This window comes from Diachasma alloeum, unplaced genomic scaffold (genome assembly GCF_001412515.2).
Source record: "Diachasma alloeum isolate Michigan unplaced genomic scaffold, Dall2.0 Dall_scaffold_00865, whole genome shotgun sequence".
In the NCBI taxonomy this organism is placed as follows: Eukaryota; Metazoa; Arthropoda; class Insecta; order Hymenoptera; family Braconidae; genus Diachasma; species Diachasma alloeum.
The window spans coordinates 46,847-67,837 of record NW_021680986.1 but is presented as its reverse complement, the minus strand read 5'-3'; the positions used below and the strand labels follow the sequence as shown (position 1 = coordinate 67,837).

The following is a 20,991-nucleotide window of genomic DNA, read 5'->3' as shown; positions in this document are numbered from 1 at the left end:
AACAGACTAATCCCCACATTTTTCCAGTAGAATCCTTTCCCTTGAAAAAAACACTCAACTAAAAATCCCAACAAAGCCTCCGACCGCAGCAATCGCTTATCACTCCCCCCTCCCCCTCCCCCAAAATTAATGCTCCCAACAATTACCTCGTCACTGATAAAACCTCGCGAGAACTGTTGCTTTCGACCATTTCCATTCCCAACGAAAAAAAACCCTCGCAATAACGAATTGATCCACGACCTCGAACCCACACAGCAATACACCCCCTCTCGGATATTTGCAACCCCTCGAGCAGTGCACGGGGCAGTGAAGAGCGAGCCAAACCCACCCAACCCCACCTCCATCCTGGGAAATCCTTGGACCAGCCCTAAATCTCCCGAAATAATTCCCCTCGATTTTTCCTCCCCGCGGCCCCCAAAAATCACAAAAAAATCCGTCCATCACATATTTTTAGGGGAGGTTGGGGTAAAATGGACACCTTTGACTTTTTTAAAAATATTAGTGACGGGTTGAAATGTTAATGAAATTTAATTTTTTTTTTTTTCAATACAAAAAACAATTCTTTCCCTTTGTGATGAGTGTTAGGGGAGGGTGGGGTAAAATGGACACTATAGACTGTTTAAAAATTATTCATAACTCAGAAACAAATTGATCAATTGAGCTCAATTTAGGCTCGTCATAAAGGGAAAAAATTGTTCTTTGTATTGAAAAAAAACTTATTGAATTTTATCGACATGTCAGCCCGTCATTAACATTTAAAATAAGTCAAAAGTGTCCATTTTACCCTACCCTCCCCTAATTATTGAAAATGAAAACTCACCAGAGGAAAACGGAGCCAGCCCATCCTGCCGTTTCTCCATCGTGTCCGTCAATTTTTTCCACAGTTTTTTAATATTTAATCAGTTTGATGACTGGAAAAATAACGAATCAACAGCTTAAAAAATCGTCGACTAATCTTTTCGCGAAAGGGATCAAACGACTCGCGTTAATCTAATTCCATTAAAATCGACATATTTCCTCAGTTCAATCAGTTTGATGACTAAAAACAACTGATCTGATTAAAAAAAACACCTTGAAAAACCAATTGATCAATTTTTACACTCATTAACGGCTGGATAACGAGTTTAATTAGAGAAAGTGATCAAACAACTCAGATTAATCGAATCCGACGATTTTTTTCACGTTTAACCAGGAGAAAACAGCCAAACAAATTGATCAACCCAACAACTCCTTAAAAAATTGATTAAACAATTATCTCACATTCGTTGATAACTCGATAATGCCTTGAATAATTAGAAAGTGATCAAACAAGTCGACTTGATAGAGTCCGATTTAATTCGACAATTCTAATGACTTGGAACCTGGAATTAACGAATCGCGTGGGCTCGATTGTCGATAAGTCATTGTTTCCGGAGTTGGTAAAACGACACTTGTTGCCAGGGAAAGTCACGATCAACTCCAATGACAGGTAGCTTCTCCAGCAATTGAATTTTCAACGCACATCACATGCATTCGCCTTAAAATACACCCGTGAGATTCCGCCAAACAATTTTTACCCCCCTTTCTCTATTTTTTCACTCATTAATTACCCGACGTTTGTGATTATTTATTCGGTGATTATTTCCGTACCGTGGAGAACAGGTAGTTGGTACGTACCCCCTCCCGGAGGCGAACCGCAAACAGATGGTTCTGAGGAGTGATGGACTATTGGCAATTACACTGACATTGTCAAACGGTGGATTTATTATTTTGTCGTTTAGCTATCGCGCTCGATTTAGTTTTTGTTTTACTGGGGATTTTAGGGACCAACGACGGGATACCAAGGTGCGTCAACCATTTTCTACATGCAGCGCACGCACTCTGAAGTTTGGCGAGGATTTTTCAAGTGGTGGGGGCGGCGAGTGGGCAGCGCGGGAGGGGGAGGGGAGAGGTGTAGTTGAGGTGAGGTAGCACCATCTGTTGGATGGGATTATGTTGTTTGTGGGGGGGAGGGAGTATTCGGAGAATTGTAGAAAAAAGGTTTAAATTTTTTTTTTTTTTAAGATTTTTTACATTTTTTTTTAAATTTTTGTTTGTGTTGAGGTGATTCATGTTTTTTTCTAATTAAACGTATAGAATAGAGAGTTTATTTTTGTGACTATCCCAATAAATCAATATCCCGAGAAATTGATAATGTAGCAAATACAGGTCCCGTTGAAACAATAAAATGTAATGAAAGAAAATGAAATGCCAGAAATGTGGACAACTATTTCGGAGATTTAAGAAATTCAAGGCCCTTCACAACCGACGATTTAAAGCCCGGATCTCACAAGTATCTGAACGCAGATGAACAGATACCTCCGAGGTATCTGGCAGTTTGGAGCATCTAGATATGCAAATGCATCCGTCGTATGACAGTCACATGACCGTCATATGACGGATTCTAAGATTTTTCTTCATCCGTCATATGACAGTCACATGAGTCACATGAGACATTTATGACGGCTGTCACATTCCCCTCCCCCGCCCCTATGACCGTCACATTTGCGAAGAAACAATGACCGTCATTTTTCATCTATACAGACCATCTTATTTTTTTTTATTAATGACCGTCAAAATAACTCCCAAGAATCTAACTGTGTGGAGCATCTAGAGATGCAAATACATCCGTCATATGACGGTCATATAACGGCCACTGAAACAGTTATGACGGCTGTCAGATTCCCCTCCCCCGCCCCTATGACCATCACATTTGCGAAGGAAAAATGACCGTCATTTTTCACCTACACAGACCCATCTTATTTTTTTAAATCAACGACCGTCACAAATTGAAAATTACTTGTGACCCGTCATTTATAGTTAAAACATTTTTTTCGTCACATGACCGTCATTTTTGGTCATATGACGGGATCGCAAAAATGACGGTCATATTTCATCCCTTATTCTGTTCTAAGATTCTTCTTTACCTGTCATCTACTTATCTATGTCCAGATGTTCCGAGATGTCGGTCTACCATTTAAACCCCAGTCTCCGAACACTGCCGAAGGGTAGTCGGCTTGTAAACACAAGTGGGAGAATAACCTCCGGCGAATTCGTATCTCCCAACTTGAAATAAATAAATCCTCGAGTATTAAACTAACAAATAAGATTAACAATGTACAGTGAAAAATTCGACTCACCGTTTTACACTGAGGACACGGACTGCGAGGACTGCGATCAACAGATGTTCGAGTACGATTACGAGTACGAGGACATCAATGTTGACACATTGAGGGATGTTTACGACAACTGCATTGTGCCAAGTGTTTTTGAGACAGCCAAGTACTTGACTCCCTTGTTATTAGCTTCGTTAGTCTTCAATGTTTTGACCCAGATTATTCTCATCAGTAAGTACTGCAGCCACTGACAGGCATTTGTTATTTTATGGGAGAATTAACTCTACGAAAATGTCTCGATGACATTTTCTCCAAGAATGAATGAATGAATGAATGATCAGACCGATTGGTTCAGCCTCCAATGAATTCTTTTTTCCAGAAAAACTGCCACATTATTTATTTCACATGCTGTCGATAGCCATCGGAATCTACACACTCCAGCATTACGTGCCTGAATGTTTATATTTATTGCTCACCTATGCTGTATTATCGTACGCCTGCCTGTGTTTACCACGAAGATACCAAAGAGGAGGAGAAGTCTTCGTTATTAGCCTATTAGTTATCTTATACTGGTGAGCATAAATTAAATTTAAGAAAGCCAGAAAGTAAAGTGAGTTTAAGGCCCGGATGGACTATCTTTCGAACGTTATCTCAATTGTTTTTCCATCTTCATAATGTAAAATATATCGCAATTTCCTTTGGATTTTACATCACGCAGGAGTCCCTAAAAATTATGACTGGACAATCAAAAACAGTAGAAAAAGATCTTTTAATAAAGATTAAGAAATAAGTCCGACAGAGAGGAAAGAGTGAATGGATAATTTATCATGGTAACTAACGATCTCACAGCCATTGACTACTGTGACAAATGACGACCCAACAGCCATTAGATACGTCAAATTATTAATTTGCGATTTTTCCGTATTGGGTTTATTTCCCAATATTATTAAAAACGCTCTTTGAAAATGTTCAGCTTTTTTCAACGTTTTTTTGATTGTACAATCATAATTTTTGGAGACCCTAGGGCTATGTAAAATTGAATAGCCATTGGAGATCATTTCAGATTATCAAAATAAAAAAAACAACCAAGATCACGTTCGAAAAATAATCCACTCGGGCCTTAAATTATAGAATCACTGTAAATGGATATTACTTGGATATTCTTAAACCTCTCATAATTTCGTTTCCCAATTAATCATTCAGTTGACTAACCCAATAGCGAAGTGGTAAAACGGTTTAAGTCGACTCATCTCCCAGTTTTGTTTTTGAGGAATATTTCCGAATTTGAGGGAGATAGCGAAATTTTCGTAATGACATTTGTTGTAGCTCTCAATCGTCTCTACAAAAAAGTTTCTAACAAAAATTTTGCTATCGCCCTTAGATTCCGAGATATTCATTGAAAACTGGCCAATAGTCAAAATTGACTTGAACCGTTTTTCCACTTCGCGCTGAATTAATTGAGGCCTTTATTGAATCAGTGAATACACAATGGAGCCCTCAGCTTGGCACAAGGTTCGCAGTGTCATGATGATAGCCGCGATGAAGGCTGTGAGTGTCTCCCTCGATAAATCCAACAACAACGACTTTCCGAATGTCTGGCAGTACCCAGGATATTTATTCGGGGCTGCCACATGCCTCTTCGGGCCCTGGATCAGCTTCAAGGACTATATAGGATTGTTGGATAACGAGAGATCGTCATTAGTGAGTTGGAGATACTCCGAATGCCTCAACCGATTGAAAACATAAATTATTGAGGAAAAAAAATTATTTTTCAATATTTTTCACAGAGTTTGGAGTGGATTATTCAGATCGTCAAGCATTACACGGTCTCACTCGTCTTCCTGAGTGTTTCGAATTGCTGGAGTGGGTGGCTGCTAGCTGACAGCTCAACGAAGTGAGGACAATATTTTTTATTTTGTTTTTTTCTCTTTCCTTTTTTCATTTTTGTAATTTTGCATTTCGATTTCTTTACAGGTGGGTTCTGGCGTATCGAGACGCATTATCCTTCAGGACCTCTCACTACTTCATCTGCTATGCCTCGTCGAGTGTTTTATTATTGGGAGGATATCCATCGTCACTCACGACCATTGTTAAACCTGGGGATATTGAAATGCCCAGATCGCTGGTTCAGGTCGTTGTCTCCTGGAATATTCCCATGCACACGTGGCTGAAATTATGTAATTATAGTTATTTATAAATTTTCAATTTTTTTTTTGAAAATATAAAAATTTAATCAATTTATTTCATTTTATTTATTTAATTAAATAAAAAATAATAAGTTAATGATAATAATAATTAAATTTAATAATACATAATAATTAAATTTAATAATTTAATTTAATTCATTTAATTCATTCATTTATTTATTTTTTAAAATATAATTTCTCTCTTAGAACTGGAAATGATGAAAAAATCATCGATATTATTAAAATTTCATTCTCATTCCAGACATATTTCGACCAGCAACAAAACGTATAGGTAAATTCAGTGCAGTGACACTGACATACTTAACCAGTGCCCTCCTCCATGGATTGAACTTCCAACTGGCTGCTGTTCTCCTCAGCCTTGGCTTTTACACATATGTGGAGTTCCAACTGAGGAACATTCTTGCTCATGCATTTGACGCGTGCATCTCAGCGAAACGATGCCCAACTGAGAAATGCTGTCATAAAAAAAATCCTGAGAACTGTTACTGGGTCATCGTTGCGAACCTCAGTTTTTCAGTATTATCGATCTTCCATTTAGCTTATTTAGGACTCATGTTCGATACCTCGGATATTCAGGAGAGTGGATACAGCTACAGCCACACGATCGATAAGTGGTCGCAGCTGGGATTCGCCAGTCACTGGGTTGCGTTGGCCACTTATGTTATTTATTTTTTACTCAGATAAATTTTAACTTCAATTTTTTTACCGAGAAATTAATGCATGTGATCAATTATGAGATTATGGACGGGGAATTGAGGGGAGGGAGTCTGAATCCATCAGACAACTGAGAAAATTCTTGAACTAGTCTTTTGATTGTTGAAATTTTCGAATTTTCTCATCTGTCCAGTGAGGAGTTTGTGAGCATTGTCTTTGTATTTTTCTACTCGCAATAGTCCTGACACCAGTCGATTGATATTTATTTCAGTCACAAATTCAATGTCCCATGACATTTTTATATTTTTATATTTGTAAAAAGATTTTGTAATTAATGAATTGAGAATAAATAAGATTTTTTAAATAAATTCATGCGTCATTTCCTTGCGATCACATTAAAAATTTTTTTGTAGTATTGCCATTATTACCAGTTTTGGTAAACATTTTATTTCATATTAAAATTGACAAAATGTTAACAGAGCATATACATAAAAGATTCGGTGGTGTTTTAAAATTTTTTTGCACCGTACGATTTTCATTAAAAACATGTACCCTAATCGTTAAAATTCATGATGTGATTTACGTATTTTCCAGAATTTTTCTATTCAAATGTGCCTCTCGACGATGATCTCTACGTTTACATAACATTCTATACATTCCTGAAAACCTCGGAAAATGCATTTACTCTTTACTAAAATACTGTGAATACATTAAGTGACAATCAAACGCCTCTGCGTCGTCTTCATTAATAAGAATGTGCAAGTACTCAATTTTTATCTCGTTATTCTCTGTAATACTTACATATAAATGTACACGCACCATTGATCAACAAAAAACTAGTTTCTATACTGCAAAAGATTTATAAAAACTCGTGGGTTCAATCGAAAAGAAAAATGATAGATGCATCATTTGTGATGTATTCGTAATTTTCATTATTTTATATCACAATCGTTTGAATTCAAGGAGATCCTAGGACTTTTACTAGCAATTTTGGTCTATAAAATTGGAAAGTTAGATGATCATCGAACTTGGTTCCATTGAGCTTTATTTTTCTTTATAAATTACTCTATGCTATTTTTGCGGTCAAGAATATTCTTTTGATCATGCCCGAAACCCGTTTGAAACCCAATTGAATTGACAAGTTCGTCGTAAAATTTATTCTTAAATCTCGTGATTTTCAATGAGAGGATCTCCTAATCGCCATCAACAAATCATTAATTTTCATTAAAAAAATATTAACTCCAATGTTCAATCACAAATGACCGCAAATATCCTCTATAAAGTAAAAAATATGCGTTGAATACAATAACTGCATAAGCAGACACGGGATTTCACCTAAATATTAATATTAATTATCAATCCCCGAAATTTTGTGCTACCACATGATAATTCAACTATGTACACAATTCTGAATATTAATATAAGAATATTAGCCTCCACTAGTTCAATACAGACTACTTTACAGCGATGAATCTATAAAACTTTTAAAATAATAAAAAAGGGATCTCATGATTATTAAAATTACATACACTATTATGTAATCGATTGAAGTCTTTGCCCCGATAATTACGTGTAGTGTTATCACATCGGTGTGTAATGCATTAGACACTCAAATAATTAATGTGATAAGCCATATTTATCGTGTTGATTGGTGTTAGCTGTCTGATACCACAAATGTAATGTTTTTAAAAAGCCTCAGGTCGATATTTTCTCATTGGATGATGGGATTTAATCGGTGAGATCTTCTCCGCTGTCTCGATGCACGGCTGATGGTTGCGCCATCCCCAACACCACTAAGAATATCGGTTAATCATCTGATAAATGCTGTTTTCGAACTTATTGTCGTGCGCGCACTGCAAGTCACAAAAGCAAACGGGATATGGTTTTTGTTCTCTTTTCTTTTTCGTTAGCCACCCCCAATGCTATATTTATATGAATTATCAAGCAACTAAGCTGGATATTATTTACATTATTAAGAGATTCCTTTACTCTATCAATGTTATGGGAATCCAAAATAGTTTTTAATTCATCTAGTGAAGAAAAATATTACTTTGGCGTTTTTATCCTCAAATTGGACACAAAAATGTGAATTTATTAAAAAATATTCAAAATTTTAGCTGAAAATAGTTCAGGATGTTTAATATAAAAATATCACCGGAGATGATTATTTTTATATTAATTATCGAGCAACTGAGCCGAATATTATTCACTTTTTAATTCATCTAGTGAAGGAAAGAATTTGTTTTTGTTGTTTCCTCAATTTAAAAATATTTCAGACAAAAATGCCTCTCAACATTCCAAAGACAATTAAAACATCAGTAAATTCAAACATTTTAATAATTATCCAACTCAACTACTTAAATATATTGCTCAGGTATATTGATGTATTATATATCCTCCATGCAACCATGCCACAAACACCCTAAAATTAATATCCAACAGTTAATAGTCAACACCCTCGATCAAAACTGATTAATATCTCGACAATAAATTACTCCCTTCAATAATCAATCTCGAAAATTTCAGAAAAATACAAGGAAAAATGACAGAATGACTTACTGCCTCAGTGAATTATATCGACTGACTCGATCCGCCGATCTGAGCACCATGTTCATGCCAGATTGCGACTGCTGGAGAGGATGATTGCTCGTCGATGAGATAGCGGCACGGCTATCCGTCAAACACGTGTCTCTCACGTTTGATCTCGTCACTGGTTTCGTTACACTCATCGTTTTAGCTCCAACCGAGGCTGTGGCCTTTGTCGAGGCCATTTGGCTCGCTGTTTTAGGCCTCACGTAGCACGACGTCGGCTTGCAATTGCCAGTAACTCTTCGTGTATTTCTGCATATGGTGGATAAAATAAAAAAACGAAAAATCCATTAAATTTTCAAACAAAAAAAATGTATTTCTATTTTCACTCATTCTGCAAACGTCACCCAATAAAGAAGAAAAAAATTCAGCAGTGAAGCTCAGTTTTCGCGGAATATCTCCGAATCTAAAGGAGATAACGAATTTGTCGTAAGGACCTTTTTTGCAGAGAAAATTGAGGGCTACAGAAAAGGTCATGACAAAAATTTCGCTATCTCCCTCAGATTCCGAGTTATTCATTGAAAATCGGCCAATAGACAAAACTGACTTGGGCCGTTTTATAACTTTACTGCTGAATTGATTTTGATAAAATGCAAAGGAAGAACATGAACACAAAGTGGTAAATTATACCCCCATGCACATCGCGAGACCGTTGGGGAATAGTTTTATTAGAGGATGCAACAGCACAGATGAAAACACACAAATAGGTGGTAATGAGTGTTATTAATGAACGGACCTTTTAACGAGTGTCGTTGTGGTTGAACGCGCGAGGAGACGCTTATTTGTATCCTTCTTGGATCCAACTAATGGTGATATTCCGCCTTTCTGACTTCTCGATTGCAGTAAAAGTCCCAAGTTTGGACTGAAATATTTTTTCGGTCGATTTTTTCTTTCTCTTGGAGTTTGTTAATTGCATTAGTGCTTGACAGGTTCACGGGGAGATGATTGCATTAATTAAATTAAATTATTTCCATGAATTTCCAACGAAAAAACATCTCCGTAATCCTTCAATGAGAAATGAAAATCAAATTGCGAATTTCAGGGGTAAAAATCTGATTAAATCAATCATCTCCTCGTCAAATGAACTTTTCACATGAATATGATAAGAAAAAAAATCATTGTCCACTCACAGTACAACAGCTGGCTGCCCTATTGTGTTTCCCACGTAAAAATTGCTGCCGGCTCGTCGTCTGCGTATTTTAATCTCATTCAATTTGTCTCCCTGCGTCATACATGCAAATTTCCCTGCAGCACTGGTGCTAGTCGTTGGGGACGACGTGTCGTCCAGCCGAATACCATCAACCCGGTGCATTATTCCTGATACATTGTCCTGCCCCAAATTCGGGCACCTCGGCACAGCCGAGAAGGCATTTGGTCTTCCAATTTTTGAATAAATTCCGAATGGATGGGGGGGATTTCCATTCTCAGCTCTCAGGGGCTCTTTTACCAGTGAGTGGAGGTATTTCTCTTTCCTGGAAATTCAAATTATTTGAACCCATGAATACTTTTCCTTCTTTCTGTTAATTTTCAAGGAATAATTGAACTGTTAATTATAGTTTCCATCGATTTTATCCTGAAATTTTGAATTTTGAATTACAAAAATCCTTGAAATTTCAGTGGAACCGTGATAATAATCAACAGTGGAATATTTCACTTCAGATTCTCTGAGGTGAAATAGAAAAAAAGAAAAAAAAACAATTTTTCAAAAAGATGAGCCAAGTTTTCGAGGAATATCTCCGAATCTAAGGGAGATAACGAAATTTTCGTAATTACCTTTTTTGTAGCCCTCAATTCGCGCAACAAAAAAGGTTATGACAAAAATTTTGCTATCTCCCTTAGACTTCGATATATTCACATAAACCGTTTTGACGCTTCGTTACTGAGTTCCATTGAATGATCTGAATTGAATTGACAATTGAAATGAGTTCTTGCCATAGAATTAATGAATACGAACTCTTCGAGCCATCTCTGCTGATGACCGATGACAGACCCAGGCCTGCATATTCTGATCCACGCGATGGTCTCATGAGCAGAAAGATGATAATGTTTCATTATGTAACACCCTATCAGTGATCCTGTCCTCCCAAGGCCAGCCTTGCAGTGCACAGCGATGGCACCGGGGGTGTTCTCCGATATCTTCAAGAATTGACGTACAATCGAGTCAGTGGGGGTCGATCCGTCAGCGAAAAACAGGTCTTTGTGATCGAAACCAGCCTCTGTGAATCTCGTTGCTTCGTAGATCTTCTGGTTCAATCTCACTATCGTTGTGACATTGTTACGACGAAAGTAGGAGAAATACGACTCTGGGGCGTGCAAGGGATACCCTGGAATGGCAAAAAATAAAGCATAGACTTTTATTCCAGAAATGAGAGAAGAAACAAGGGGATTCCGTCGAAATAAATGTGTTCTTGAGTGCAAAATCAGTTTCCGGATTCGTCTCTGGATATCTCGGAAGGGAAGAGGTTTAGGGGAAAATGTCATAAGACAGTCCTTGTAGAGAATTTCAAGAGCTACAAAAATGGTTTTCTGACATTTTCTCCTAAACCTGTTAGTTTCCAAGTTATTTTCAAAATAGTCTCAATGGAAATTTCAACGTTTCGTTGTTCAACTCTTCACTCACCATTTTCATTATTCAACTTGGCATGTGGTCCACAGAAAGCGATATATTTCCCCGGTAGAATCCAATTGAGATCTCCATTCTCAACTCTCTCGTAATGCTCGTACTCCTTGGGATTGAAATCATCGAAATTGAAGAAGCCGAGACGATGACACTTGTAAATGGCACTCAGGCAGTCCCTCAGGGATATTTGAAAGCACGGGGTACCGAAGGAGGCATCACGGAACATTTGATATGGCGGGCTGTGGGGACTGTTTATCAGTAAATCGTAGGCCTCTTGGGCTGTCTTTTTCAAATACAATATCTGAAAATTTAATAATTTTCATTTTTTTAAATCGTCTCGTTTCGAATTATCTGAAATGATCTCCAATTGCTATTCAGTTTTACATAGCCCTGGAGTCTCCAAAAATTATGATCGTACAATTTAAAAAAAGTTGGAAAAAAGCTGAACATTCAAAGAGCGCTTTTCAATAAGATTGAAAAATAAACCCAATAGGGAGGAAATTGCAAATTAATAATTTTATGAATCTAATGGCTGTTGGGTCGTCATTTGTCACAGTAGTCAATGGCTGTGAGATCGTTAGTTACCACGATAAATTATCCATTCACTATTTCCTCTCTATTGGACTTATTTCTTAATCTTTATTAAAACGCTCTTAGAAAATGTTTTTTTTCTACTTTTTTTTTATTGTACAATCATAATTTTCAGGGACTCCTGTGTGATATAAAATGTGATATAAAATAACGTTCGAAAGATAATCCACCGGGGCTTTAATGCCTAAACTTTGCAGCTTCGACTGTCGTTCTTTTCGCCATTTTGTCATGATAATAAAGACAAATCGAGACGATTATCACCCGAAATAAAATGTACTCAATGTAATTAACACTCACGGCGTAACTGGCAGCTAAAAATGCAGCATTGACCCTCTTCTCAGGATCCGTAGTTGTGTAATGAAGAATTTTCTTCTTACTTAAGGCAACAGTTCTCAGTTTTTTATTAACTTTGTCGCAGTATCTGTACAACATTGCGAGGTTGAGGGGCCCAAAGTCGGCATAAAAATTCTCGTATACTAGTTCATCGTCAATACTGAAGTAGTGCGTGTCTGCTGTGCTTTTGGGTTTTATATCGGTTTGCAGGGTCACTAGGTAGAAACGGTCTGGAATAACAGGAGAATATTATTACGATTTTCCTGTGGGGGATTGTGATCGGTTATTCCCATATGAAACGATAAGATCATTCCCCCTGGATTAATTTTATTTACGATTCAGTTCTGAGGGAAAAACAAAACAGAAATGCCTTTAATCGTCAGGAGCACGAGATCAATTGAGTAAAATTTAATTGAAATGACATTAAAATTCAATTGACTCATTCAATTTGTTTAGGATTTGTTTCTGATTTTGTGGGAATTACGGCCGAGGGAAAACACGAAAAGGACTGTCTTTAATGGGCAGGAGCACGAGATCGATTGACTAAAATTTAACGATTTTCTCTCCATTTCTGGGGCTTTTTTAGATTTTAAAATAAGACTTTAATTCAAATGACATTGAAATTGTTTCTGGAAAATATTTCAGAAGACATTTCAGTAGAGAAGTGGTCAATCGGCTGAAGGCGACTTAGCTTATTCATTAAATTTGTTTGTTTTATTTATGATTCTGTGGGAATTACGGCCGGGGGAAAACACGAAAAGGACTATTTTTAATGGCCAGGAGCGCGAGATCGATTGACTAAAATTTAACGATTTTCTTGCCATTTCTGGGGTTTTTTTAGACTCTAAAATGAGACTTTATTTTAAATTGAATAATTCGGAATTTAAAAAAGATAGGGAAATTTTTGCAAGATCTTTTTCAATAGGGGAGGGTGGGGTAAAATGTACACTTTAGACTTTTTTTAAATTATTCATAACTCAGAAACAAATTTATTAATTGAGCTCAGTTCAGGCTCGTCACAAAGGGAAATAATTGTTCTTTGTATTAAAAAAAAATTATTGAATTTTATCAACATTTCAACCCTTCATTAACATTAAAAAAAAGTCAAGTGTCCGTTTGAAAATTTTGCTAATTCCTTTAGAATTTGAAATATTCATCGAGAGCCGGCGCTAGAATGGAATTGCCTTAAACCTGTTGACCACTTCCCTACTGATTTTTTGCGGACAAAAATGAGAATTAAAAGCTCTAAAATTAAACCTCATAAACCCAGGACATCCTCCTTCAATAAGTTTAAATTATTACCCCCATTTGCCCAATGGAAAAAAACAGATCACCAGAAAGTACAATTTTCCAAAGGCTCGTTTACATAATCGCAGACAAATTAACTATCCACTGATGCTAAACGCAATTGGAGTAGTCCTTGACACTCCCCTCGGCATCATCCGCCTACACTAGCCTCGGACTTAACTAATTCCCCCCGAAGACTTCCCAAAACCCCTCCAGACCCCACCAACTAACTCCTCGCAAGCCTCCAAACCCTTTAAAAAATCCACAAACCCTTCAGGAACTCCGTGGCACAGACCAGCACCTCACGGCAGTCTTCCATGACTCCCTCGCAATAAAAAAACTCCTGCAACAAAATAAAATCCTCAATAACCCAAAAAACTCCAAAACATCAAATCCCAAAAATTCGAAGAAAACCCGAAATTGAGGGATTTCTTCAAAAATCAATGAGAATCGATTTCTCCTCGCTTTATTATACGAAACACTGTCGACGCGGCAATTAACAATTCACATACACAAACAACAGCACGAAGTGCTCCAAATCGACAACAGTGCGGGCTCACAGCGGAAATTTCAACCGTAAACAAAAATTTAGTCGATCGCGGTTCGAAAAATAGTTTGCATCGAATACCTGTCAAACTGTGGTGATCTGCGGGCACCTCAGAACGACCGTTACGAAATTTGAACCTCGCTGGAGTGCCGTGGGGGCCCAATTGGACAGACGGAAATCGCAGTCGTGTGGTACCTGGAGTATACGAGGCTCGAAGTATACAAAAATTCCCAGACGTTTTTTTTTCACTCTCGAACGCTCAATTCCGCAAACCGTTATCTCTCCATCCCCCCGGGTTGATTGTGCTCACATTATTCACTGGATTTTAGACACCACCGGTGGCTGTTTTTTTATGACAATCGCGGGGGGACAGGGGTTTAGTGCTTTGTCACTTCAATCGTAGAAGCATCGAGTTGTTTTCGATCGGGCTGCCATGTTGGGCTTCTTTGAACTACAACGGTGACTGCGCCACTGCCCACGGGACTGTGTGCGCTCACACCGACGCGGGGGTCGTCATTTGACAGGGGGGGGGGCTTAGTGGGACACTTGCTAATAGACTTCGTCTTAGATTCCGAAGATGGAGAATGGAGATTTTTTTATTGTTCTGCTAGTAGGCTGCTGGCATTGGCTAAAACGCCGTTGAAGAGTTTCAGGGAATTTTTTATGGGTTCGGAGAAATTTCTCCGGGAATTCCGGCGCTGAAAGTTCACAGTTCGGGTTGATTGTTGGGTGGAATTTTAGTGGGAATCAAAATATTTTTTGCGAAATGTAGTCGCTGGTTTTGGAATGATTATTTTCTGTTATCTATGTCATGTAGGGTTTCGTTGATTTTGGGGAAAATTTGAAAGTGCTTGGACAGTTTTATCGGATTGTAGTAACACTGAAATTCGGAGGGATTTAGTCATTGAAAATTCTGAATTTTTAGATGAAATCTATGGAAAGTGGTAATTTGGATTCAATTGTTCCGCGGAAATTACTAGGAAAAAAGGGAATTTAAATGATATATATTCTTAGATTTTTAAATAATTTGAAATTCAGCGCTATTTGGTACTGAATGTTGATGTATTCATTAAAAATTTGTGTCAATTGGGATATTCTCGTCACCCTGTTGCTAAACAATTTGAAATTCCATCGAATTTTAAGTGAGATTATGATTTTTTTAAATTCGTGGCTGAAATTTCTGATATATTCGTTGAATATTTTTATCATATTGTAGTTCCACTGGAATTGGGAGGAATTTCGTAATTGAAAATTCTGAATTTTGAGATTAAATCAATGGAAAATGTTAATTTCGATTCAATTATTCCACGAAAATGAGTACGAAAAAAGGGAATTTAGATGAAATATTCTTACATTATGGAATACTTTAAAATTCAGCGCAATTTGGTACTGAATGTTGATGTTTGCACTGAAAATTCGAGTCAATTAGGATATTCTCGTCGCCCTGCTGCTAAAAAATTTGCAATTCCATCGAATTACGAGCCAAATTTGAAATTTATAAATCCTACTTTAGTTCCACTAAAATTCAAAACCATTTGCTGATTAGAAATTCAGCGGAAAAATGTCGCGGGGAAAATCCTCCTGCTATGTGCCTTCTAAATAATAATTTTCAAACAACAGTCTCGATGGTAATTATCCCAATAAGGACTTTACCTTCGGTCAAATCGCTTGCCGGTGGGAGGAGAAAATGAGGGCCGCAGCGCTATGACTAATTCCGTGCAGATTCCAGCCCGAATTTATGTTACGAAGAAGTTATAAAATAACTTTACACTGGAATCTCACATTTCTCAATTTGTTACATTTATTAAAATTAGTCACCTCTTTACACTTTAGATTTTTCACTCACATTCTTTAAACTCTTTACAAATTATTGGGGATCACTCCCCTGGGGAGCGATTTTGCTCGTTTTATGTCGACATGAAATTGTAATTTTCAATCAATGACAGTCCTGGATTCGAAATACTCAACTAGGATTGGTTGAAATTTATGAATTTCCCCTGGTGAATTTTCTCGAATTTTCAAAAAAATGTACCATTTCTGCTCTTCTGTAGATGGCGCTGGCGGTTAAAGGTCACTCCGTGAACTGAACCCGTTGTGCTACCGCCGGGGGCGGGCGCGCAGTCACATCCGCGCGCACGTGTTCAACGTGTGCTCGGTGTTCCGGAGTTTATAAACCTGCAGCGTACAAAATAATTATTTTGTAATAAAAAAATCAATCTGCGGTTTCGACTCGAAGCACAATAGCAATGGGTAAGCCAGGTGAGTCCTGACGATGAACTCCTCGTGTTGTTGTTTTGATTGGGGGGGATACTGAGACCCTGGGATGCAGCCCCAAGGGTCTGGGGAACGCGTCGGAGTCCGCGTTGTCGGATAACCTCGAAATCGTTGTTTAATTACAATTCATTCTGACGATAATTCATCGACGGGGGGATTCGCCCCGCGAGGCGATTGACGATTGCTCTTCTCACGAGGGGGATGCTTCATCTGGGGGGCATTCTGTCAAGGGAGCGGTGCCACGTCAGGTCGTTTCGGAGCCACGCCATTAACCTTAACTTTAACGTTTCCCCATAGACTTTGATTAATTAATTCACAAAATGTGGTAATTCGTGTTTTTTTCAGGATTCTCACCAGGAGGTGGCGGTGGATTCAGAGGGGGTCGTGGGGGAGGAGGAGGAGGTATGGATTTCACTAAAATAGCATTTGATAATTGACCTTGATGAATTATCAACAATGAAAAAAATTCACTCCGAAGAATTTTCAATCTTTTTTCGATTGTTTTCGCCATTATGCAGAAGCATTTTGTTTGTTTTTTTATTTCTAGGGAACGGTTGAGGATACAATAATCAAAAAACAATAGTCTTCACGTTTTATTGTCGAGGAATATGTAGAAAAAATTAATAAGCAAATTCACTTGCTGTCGAATTTTTTTTTTGCATTAAAACGTTCGAGTCTTTATATAATAGTTAAGTGAATAATCAATCAACAATTAATTCACTCATCTCTTTTTTCGATGAAAACATTGAATTGTTTTTTGCATTCGTCCCCGGATTATTTTCCAAAACATTTGCACTTCTTTTTCGATTGTTTTGGTCATTATGGGGGAGTGCAGAGGCATTTTGTTTGTTTTTTCAATTCTAGTCATTTCTGATCAGTTGAGGTTACAATAATCAAAAAACAATAGTCTTCATATTTTACTCTCCAGCATGTAACAAAATAATCCAACTGTCATCCTTTCCAAATTTATTTTGTTGACATCATGAAATAATTGAGCAGAATAGAAATTCTTTGAGTAGAATACTTTATTTCCTTGATAGTACTGTTAGTTTTACATCTGCATAAGCCAATGAAAAACATTCCCAATAACACTCCAATAAATTATTTTTATAACATTAATGTATAATAACTAATGATAATATCACAGTATCACAATTTAAGCGATTGTTCAATTTCTAGTCTCTTTAAATTTCTCTTCACCATAGTCTCCCAACACTCTGTCTTAGCTAGCCCCAGAAATAATTGAGTAATGATTATGATCATATCATCAATCTACCATCAATCAATAATTAACTTTCCTATTCGTATTTTTTTGCATTGAATCACTTCAATCTCCAGTTTTCACAAATAGCAAAACAAACTGTGCAGTTTTACATCTGCACAAGCCAATGAAAAACATTCCCAATAACACTCCAATAAATTATTTTTATAACATTAATGTATAATAACTAATGATAATATCACAGTATCACAATTTAAGCGATTGTTCAATTTCTAGTCTCTTTAAATTTCTCTTCAGCATATTCTCCCAACACTCTCTCTATCTTAGCTAGCCCCAGAAATAATTGAGTAATGATTATGATCATATCATCAATCTACCATCAATCAATAATTAATTTTCCTATTCGTATTTTTTTGCATTGAATTACTTCAATCTCCAGTTTTCACAAATAGCAAAACAAACTGTGCAGTTTGACATCTGCACAAGCCAATGAAAAACATTCCCAATAACACTCCAATAAATTATTTTTATAACATTAATGTATAATAACTAATGATAATATCACAGTATCACAATTTAAGCGATTGTTCAATTTCTAGTCTCTTTAAATTTCTCTTCACCATAGTCTCCCAACACTCTGTCTTAGCTAGCCCCAGAAATAATTGAGTAATGATTATGATCATATCATCAATCTACCATAATTCAATAATTAACTTTCCTATTCGTATTTTTTTTGCATTGAATCACTTCAATCTCCAGTTTTCACAAATAGCAAAAAAAACTTGAATTAACAGCAAAAATGGATCGAAATCATGAATTATATCGTTTTCGTCAGGTCGTGGAGGTTTTCGTGGGGGTAGAGGAGGCGGTGGAGACCGCAGTAGCGGAGGATTTCGTGGAGGTCGTGGTGGTGGAGGTGGAGGTGGTGGAGGCAGAGGGACACCCAGAGGTCGTGGAGGAGGACGAGGGGGTGGACGTGGGGGACGTGGGGGTGGAGGTGGCTTCAGAGGTGGAAAAACAGTGGTTATCGAGCCCCATCGTCACGAGGGAGTCTTCATCGCCAGAGGGAAGGAGGACGCTCTCGTCACCCGTAATTTGGTGCCTGGATCAGAGGTCTACGGGGAGAAGAGGATCAGCATCGATGGGGATAATGGCGAGAAAATTGAGTACAGAGTTTGGAATCCATTCAGATCAAAACTGGCTGCTGCTATTCTCGGGGGTATTGACCAAATTCACATGCCACCTGGCAGCAAAGTGCTTTATCTTGGAGCTGCCTCTGGAACTACAGTTTCACATGTTGCTGATGTTGTTGGACCGGTGAGATTCCCATTCTTTCTCATGATATCTCGATTGATTGATTGGAGAATGTTATTTGTTCCCAGAATGCACGTCATTCCCGAACTTAATGAGCTAAAGATAATTCAAAACAAACACAAACTTTTTGTAAATTGTCAGTGTCTCGTAATCAAATGATGCAATTTAAACGAATCGGGTCTCATTTTCTCATTTATAAATGTTGATAATGACTTAAAGAGAATGAAGAGTGAAACATCAGTGAATAATTTTTAATCTTCGATTAATTCTTTTTTTTTTACTTTTTAAAATAATCTGATTAAAATCTGTAATTGTTGAAAAATGAGGGGAGGGTCATGAATTGATTTCTTAGAAAACTGAAAAAATTTCTTGAATTCTGCGGAAAATTTCAGTTTTCCAGATAACCGGAGATCTTCACAGATTTTTCTCGAATTATTTGGGAAACCGAAGAATTTTCATGAATTTTGAAGAGTTTAGAATTTATGGATGAAAATCTGAGAAGCAAGATTGATCATTTTTGCGTATGATAAATATGAAAAAATGAAAATTTGGGAATTTATAACTTGATAATTTACGCATACATTAGAGCCAAGCTGGCCCATTCTCGCCTACTTGGTGTCGAAGTAATGCAAGATTAACGTGGAAACAATCTTTATCAGGCGGACTGTTGAGTCTGTTCGATGACAATGCTTCCTACACGTCTCAAAATTCGCTAATTCTTTCATCTGGAAACGAGTTATCAGAATACTGGTCTGTGAAATAAATACGAAATGACAAATTTATTTGCAGGAGGGCCTCGTGTACGCTGTGGAATTCTCCCACAGATCTGGAAGGGATCTCATAAACGTTGCGAAGAAACGAACGAATATTATTCCAATCATCGAAGATGCTAGACATCCACACAAGTACAGAATGCTTGTGGGAATGGTTGATACGGTATTCGCTGATGTTGCACAGCCAGATCAAGCTAGGATAGTCTCCCTCAACTCCCAATATTTTCTCAAAAATGGCGGGCATTTCGTCATATCCATCAAGGTATGCATTCCCATCATTAACGTAAATTTCATAGAAAAGAAAATTTTATTGAAAAACGTTGTGAATTTGGCAGATAATTCTATTGGATTCCTATTAGTTTTTGGACGATTCTGTTGAAAAATTTGGCAGCTTTTCGGCGCATTCTTATTTCAACATAAAAGTTTAATGGAAAATATTCCATAGGAAGGCAATAGAATTGAATTTCCATAGAAATGCCTTGGATCAAATTTTTTAAGTTCTCTTGTTGATTTTTTTTAGAGAAAAGAGAGTACAATAGAATGGAAAATATAGGAAAATTCATGAAATTCTACTGATTTATTCTATAAAATAATTTCTGTTGGAAATGTTCTCTATTTTCTATTTAAAAAACGCGCAAGCTATAAATCTCTTCAATAGAATAATCATAAACTGCTTGTATTTTCAATAGAAGTTCAATAGAATTCATTTATTTATTTATTTATTTGTTCATTTATTTTTCACCTTGGAGAAGAAAAAAATCACTTGATTTTTTTTTTCTTAAATGTCTTTTTCATCTTCTGTTATTCATGAAAAAATGAAAAAATCTCTCATCACTGAATTTCTCCAGGCAAGCTGTATAGACTCTACTGCCCAACCCGAGGCTGTATTCGCTGCAGAAGTGAAAAAATTAGTTGCTGACAAATTAAAACCACAGGAGCAGATAACTCTTGAGCCCTACGAGAGAGACCACGCTGTTGTCGTTGGTGCGTTCAGGCCACCGGCGAAAATTTCATCCTAATTAAGTGTATAGTTTTATATTCCGTTCAAATTAATGAAACAATATTTTTTTTCATGTCCTAACGAGTGAAAAATTATCGCAAATAATGTGGAGTTTTATACACAATTTATAAACTGTGGTAACGAAATTTATGAGACATCCATCGAAAGAAGAGATTCCCTTTTCCTGAGAAATTTTGACTCGATATCAGTTTCACTGTCGTGCACATTTTCTCATGAATCTTCATTGATAATTATGTTTACTATTTTATAGAAATCAAAAATACTTTTCATTATCAGCCATTGTGGTTTCTTCAGATGAACTTGAACAATTGAAATATTATTTTGAGTACAAAATGTACATGTGAGCAATATAAATTCATATGCATCAGGGATTTGATGAATGTATGCGTACATATTTTGAATAATTAAAGACACAACATAAATCT

The 20,991-nt window shown here is 36.9% G+C and overlaps 4 protein-coding genes across 9 annotated transcripts in view; 2 read left to right on the top strand and 2 right to left on the bottom strand.

Annotated features, from left to right (window-relative positions):
• The window catches only part of LOC107045029 (rho guanine nucleotide exchange factor 2), a 19,939-nt gene extending 19,051 nt beyond the window's left edge, over nt 1–888 (bottom strand). For all 3 annotated transcript variants that reach the window (XM_015267120.1, XM_015267121.1, XM_015267122.1), the window contains exon 1: nt 821–888. In XM_015267120.1, the coding sequence (XP_015122606.1) occupies nt 821–860 (40 nt within the window). In that variant the 5' untranslated portion in view covers nt 861–888. The remainder of the gene's footprint in view (nt 1–820) is intronic.
• Nucleotides 889–3,016: 2,128 nt separating this feature from the next.
• LOC107045049 (protein-serine O-palmitoleoyltransferase porcupine) lies at nt 3,017–6,333 on the top strand. Its single transcript, XM_015267173.2, has 6 exons — nt 3,017–3,365; nt 3,514–3,706; nt 4,613–4,835; nt 4,922–5,028; nt 5,109–5,311; nt 5,583–6,333. The coding sequence occupies exons 1-6, from the start codon at nt 3,134–3,136 to the stop codon at nt 6,023–6,025; spliced, it is 1,401 nt and encodes a 466-aa protein (XP_015122659.1). The 5' UTR covers nt 3,017–3,133; the 3' UTR covers nt 6,026–6,333.
• An 85-nt stretch (nt 6,334–6,418) lies between these two features.
• LOC107045048 (dual specificity protein phosphatase CDC14C) lies at nt 6,419–14,424 on the bottom strand. 3 transcript variants are annotated; one of them, XM_015267170.1, is made up of 9 exons: nt 14,044–14,424; nt 13,686–13,758; nt 12,093–12,358; nt 11,205–11,505; nt 10,539–10,908; nt 9,715–10,056; nt 9,321–9,446; nt 8,555–8,836; nt 6,419–7,788 (listed from the first exon to the last, which is right to left on the bottom strand). In XM_015267170.1, the coding sequence occupies exons 2-9, from the start codon at nt 13,732–13,734 to the stop codon at nt 7,707–7,709; spliced, it is 1,818 nt and encodes a 605-aa protein (XP_015122656.1). In that variant the 5' UTR covers nt 13,735–13,758; nt 14,044–14,424; the 3' UTR covers nt 6,419–7,706. The 3 variants fall into 3 exon arrangements, with proteins under 3 accessions (XP_015122656.1, XP_015122658.1, XP_015122657.1); XM_015267171.1 differs by having other exon boundaries at nt 7,696–7,848; XM_015267172.1 differs by lacking the exon at nt 9,321–9,446.
• A 921-nt stretch (nt 14,425–15,345) lies between these two features.
• Nucleotides 15,346–20,937, top strand: LOC107045046 (rRNA 2'-O-methyltransferase fibrillarin). 2 transcript variants are annotated; one of them, XM_015267169.1, is made up of 6 exons: nt 15,346–15,590; nt 16,014–16,212; nt 16,582–16,638; nt 18,294–18,775; nt 19,562–19,807; nt 20,394–20,937. In XM_015267169.1, exons 2-6 carry the CDS (start codon nt 16,209–16,211, stop codon nt 20,562–20,564), a joined length of 960 nt encoding a protein of 319 aa, XP_015122655.1. In that variant the 5' UTR covers nt 15,346–15,590; nt 16,014–16,208; the 3' UTR covers nt 20,565–20,937. The 2 variants fall into 2 exon arrangements, with proteins under 2 accessions (XP_015122655.1, XP_015122654.1); XM_015267168.1 differs by having other exon boundaries at nt 15,347–15,590; nt 16,014–16,221.
• The last annotated feature ends 54 nt before the right edge of the window (nt 20,938–20,991 follow it).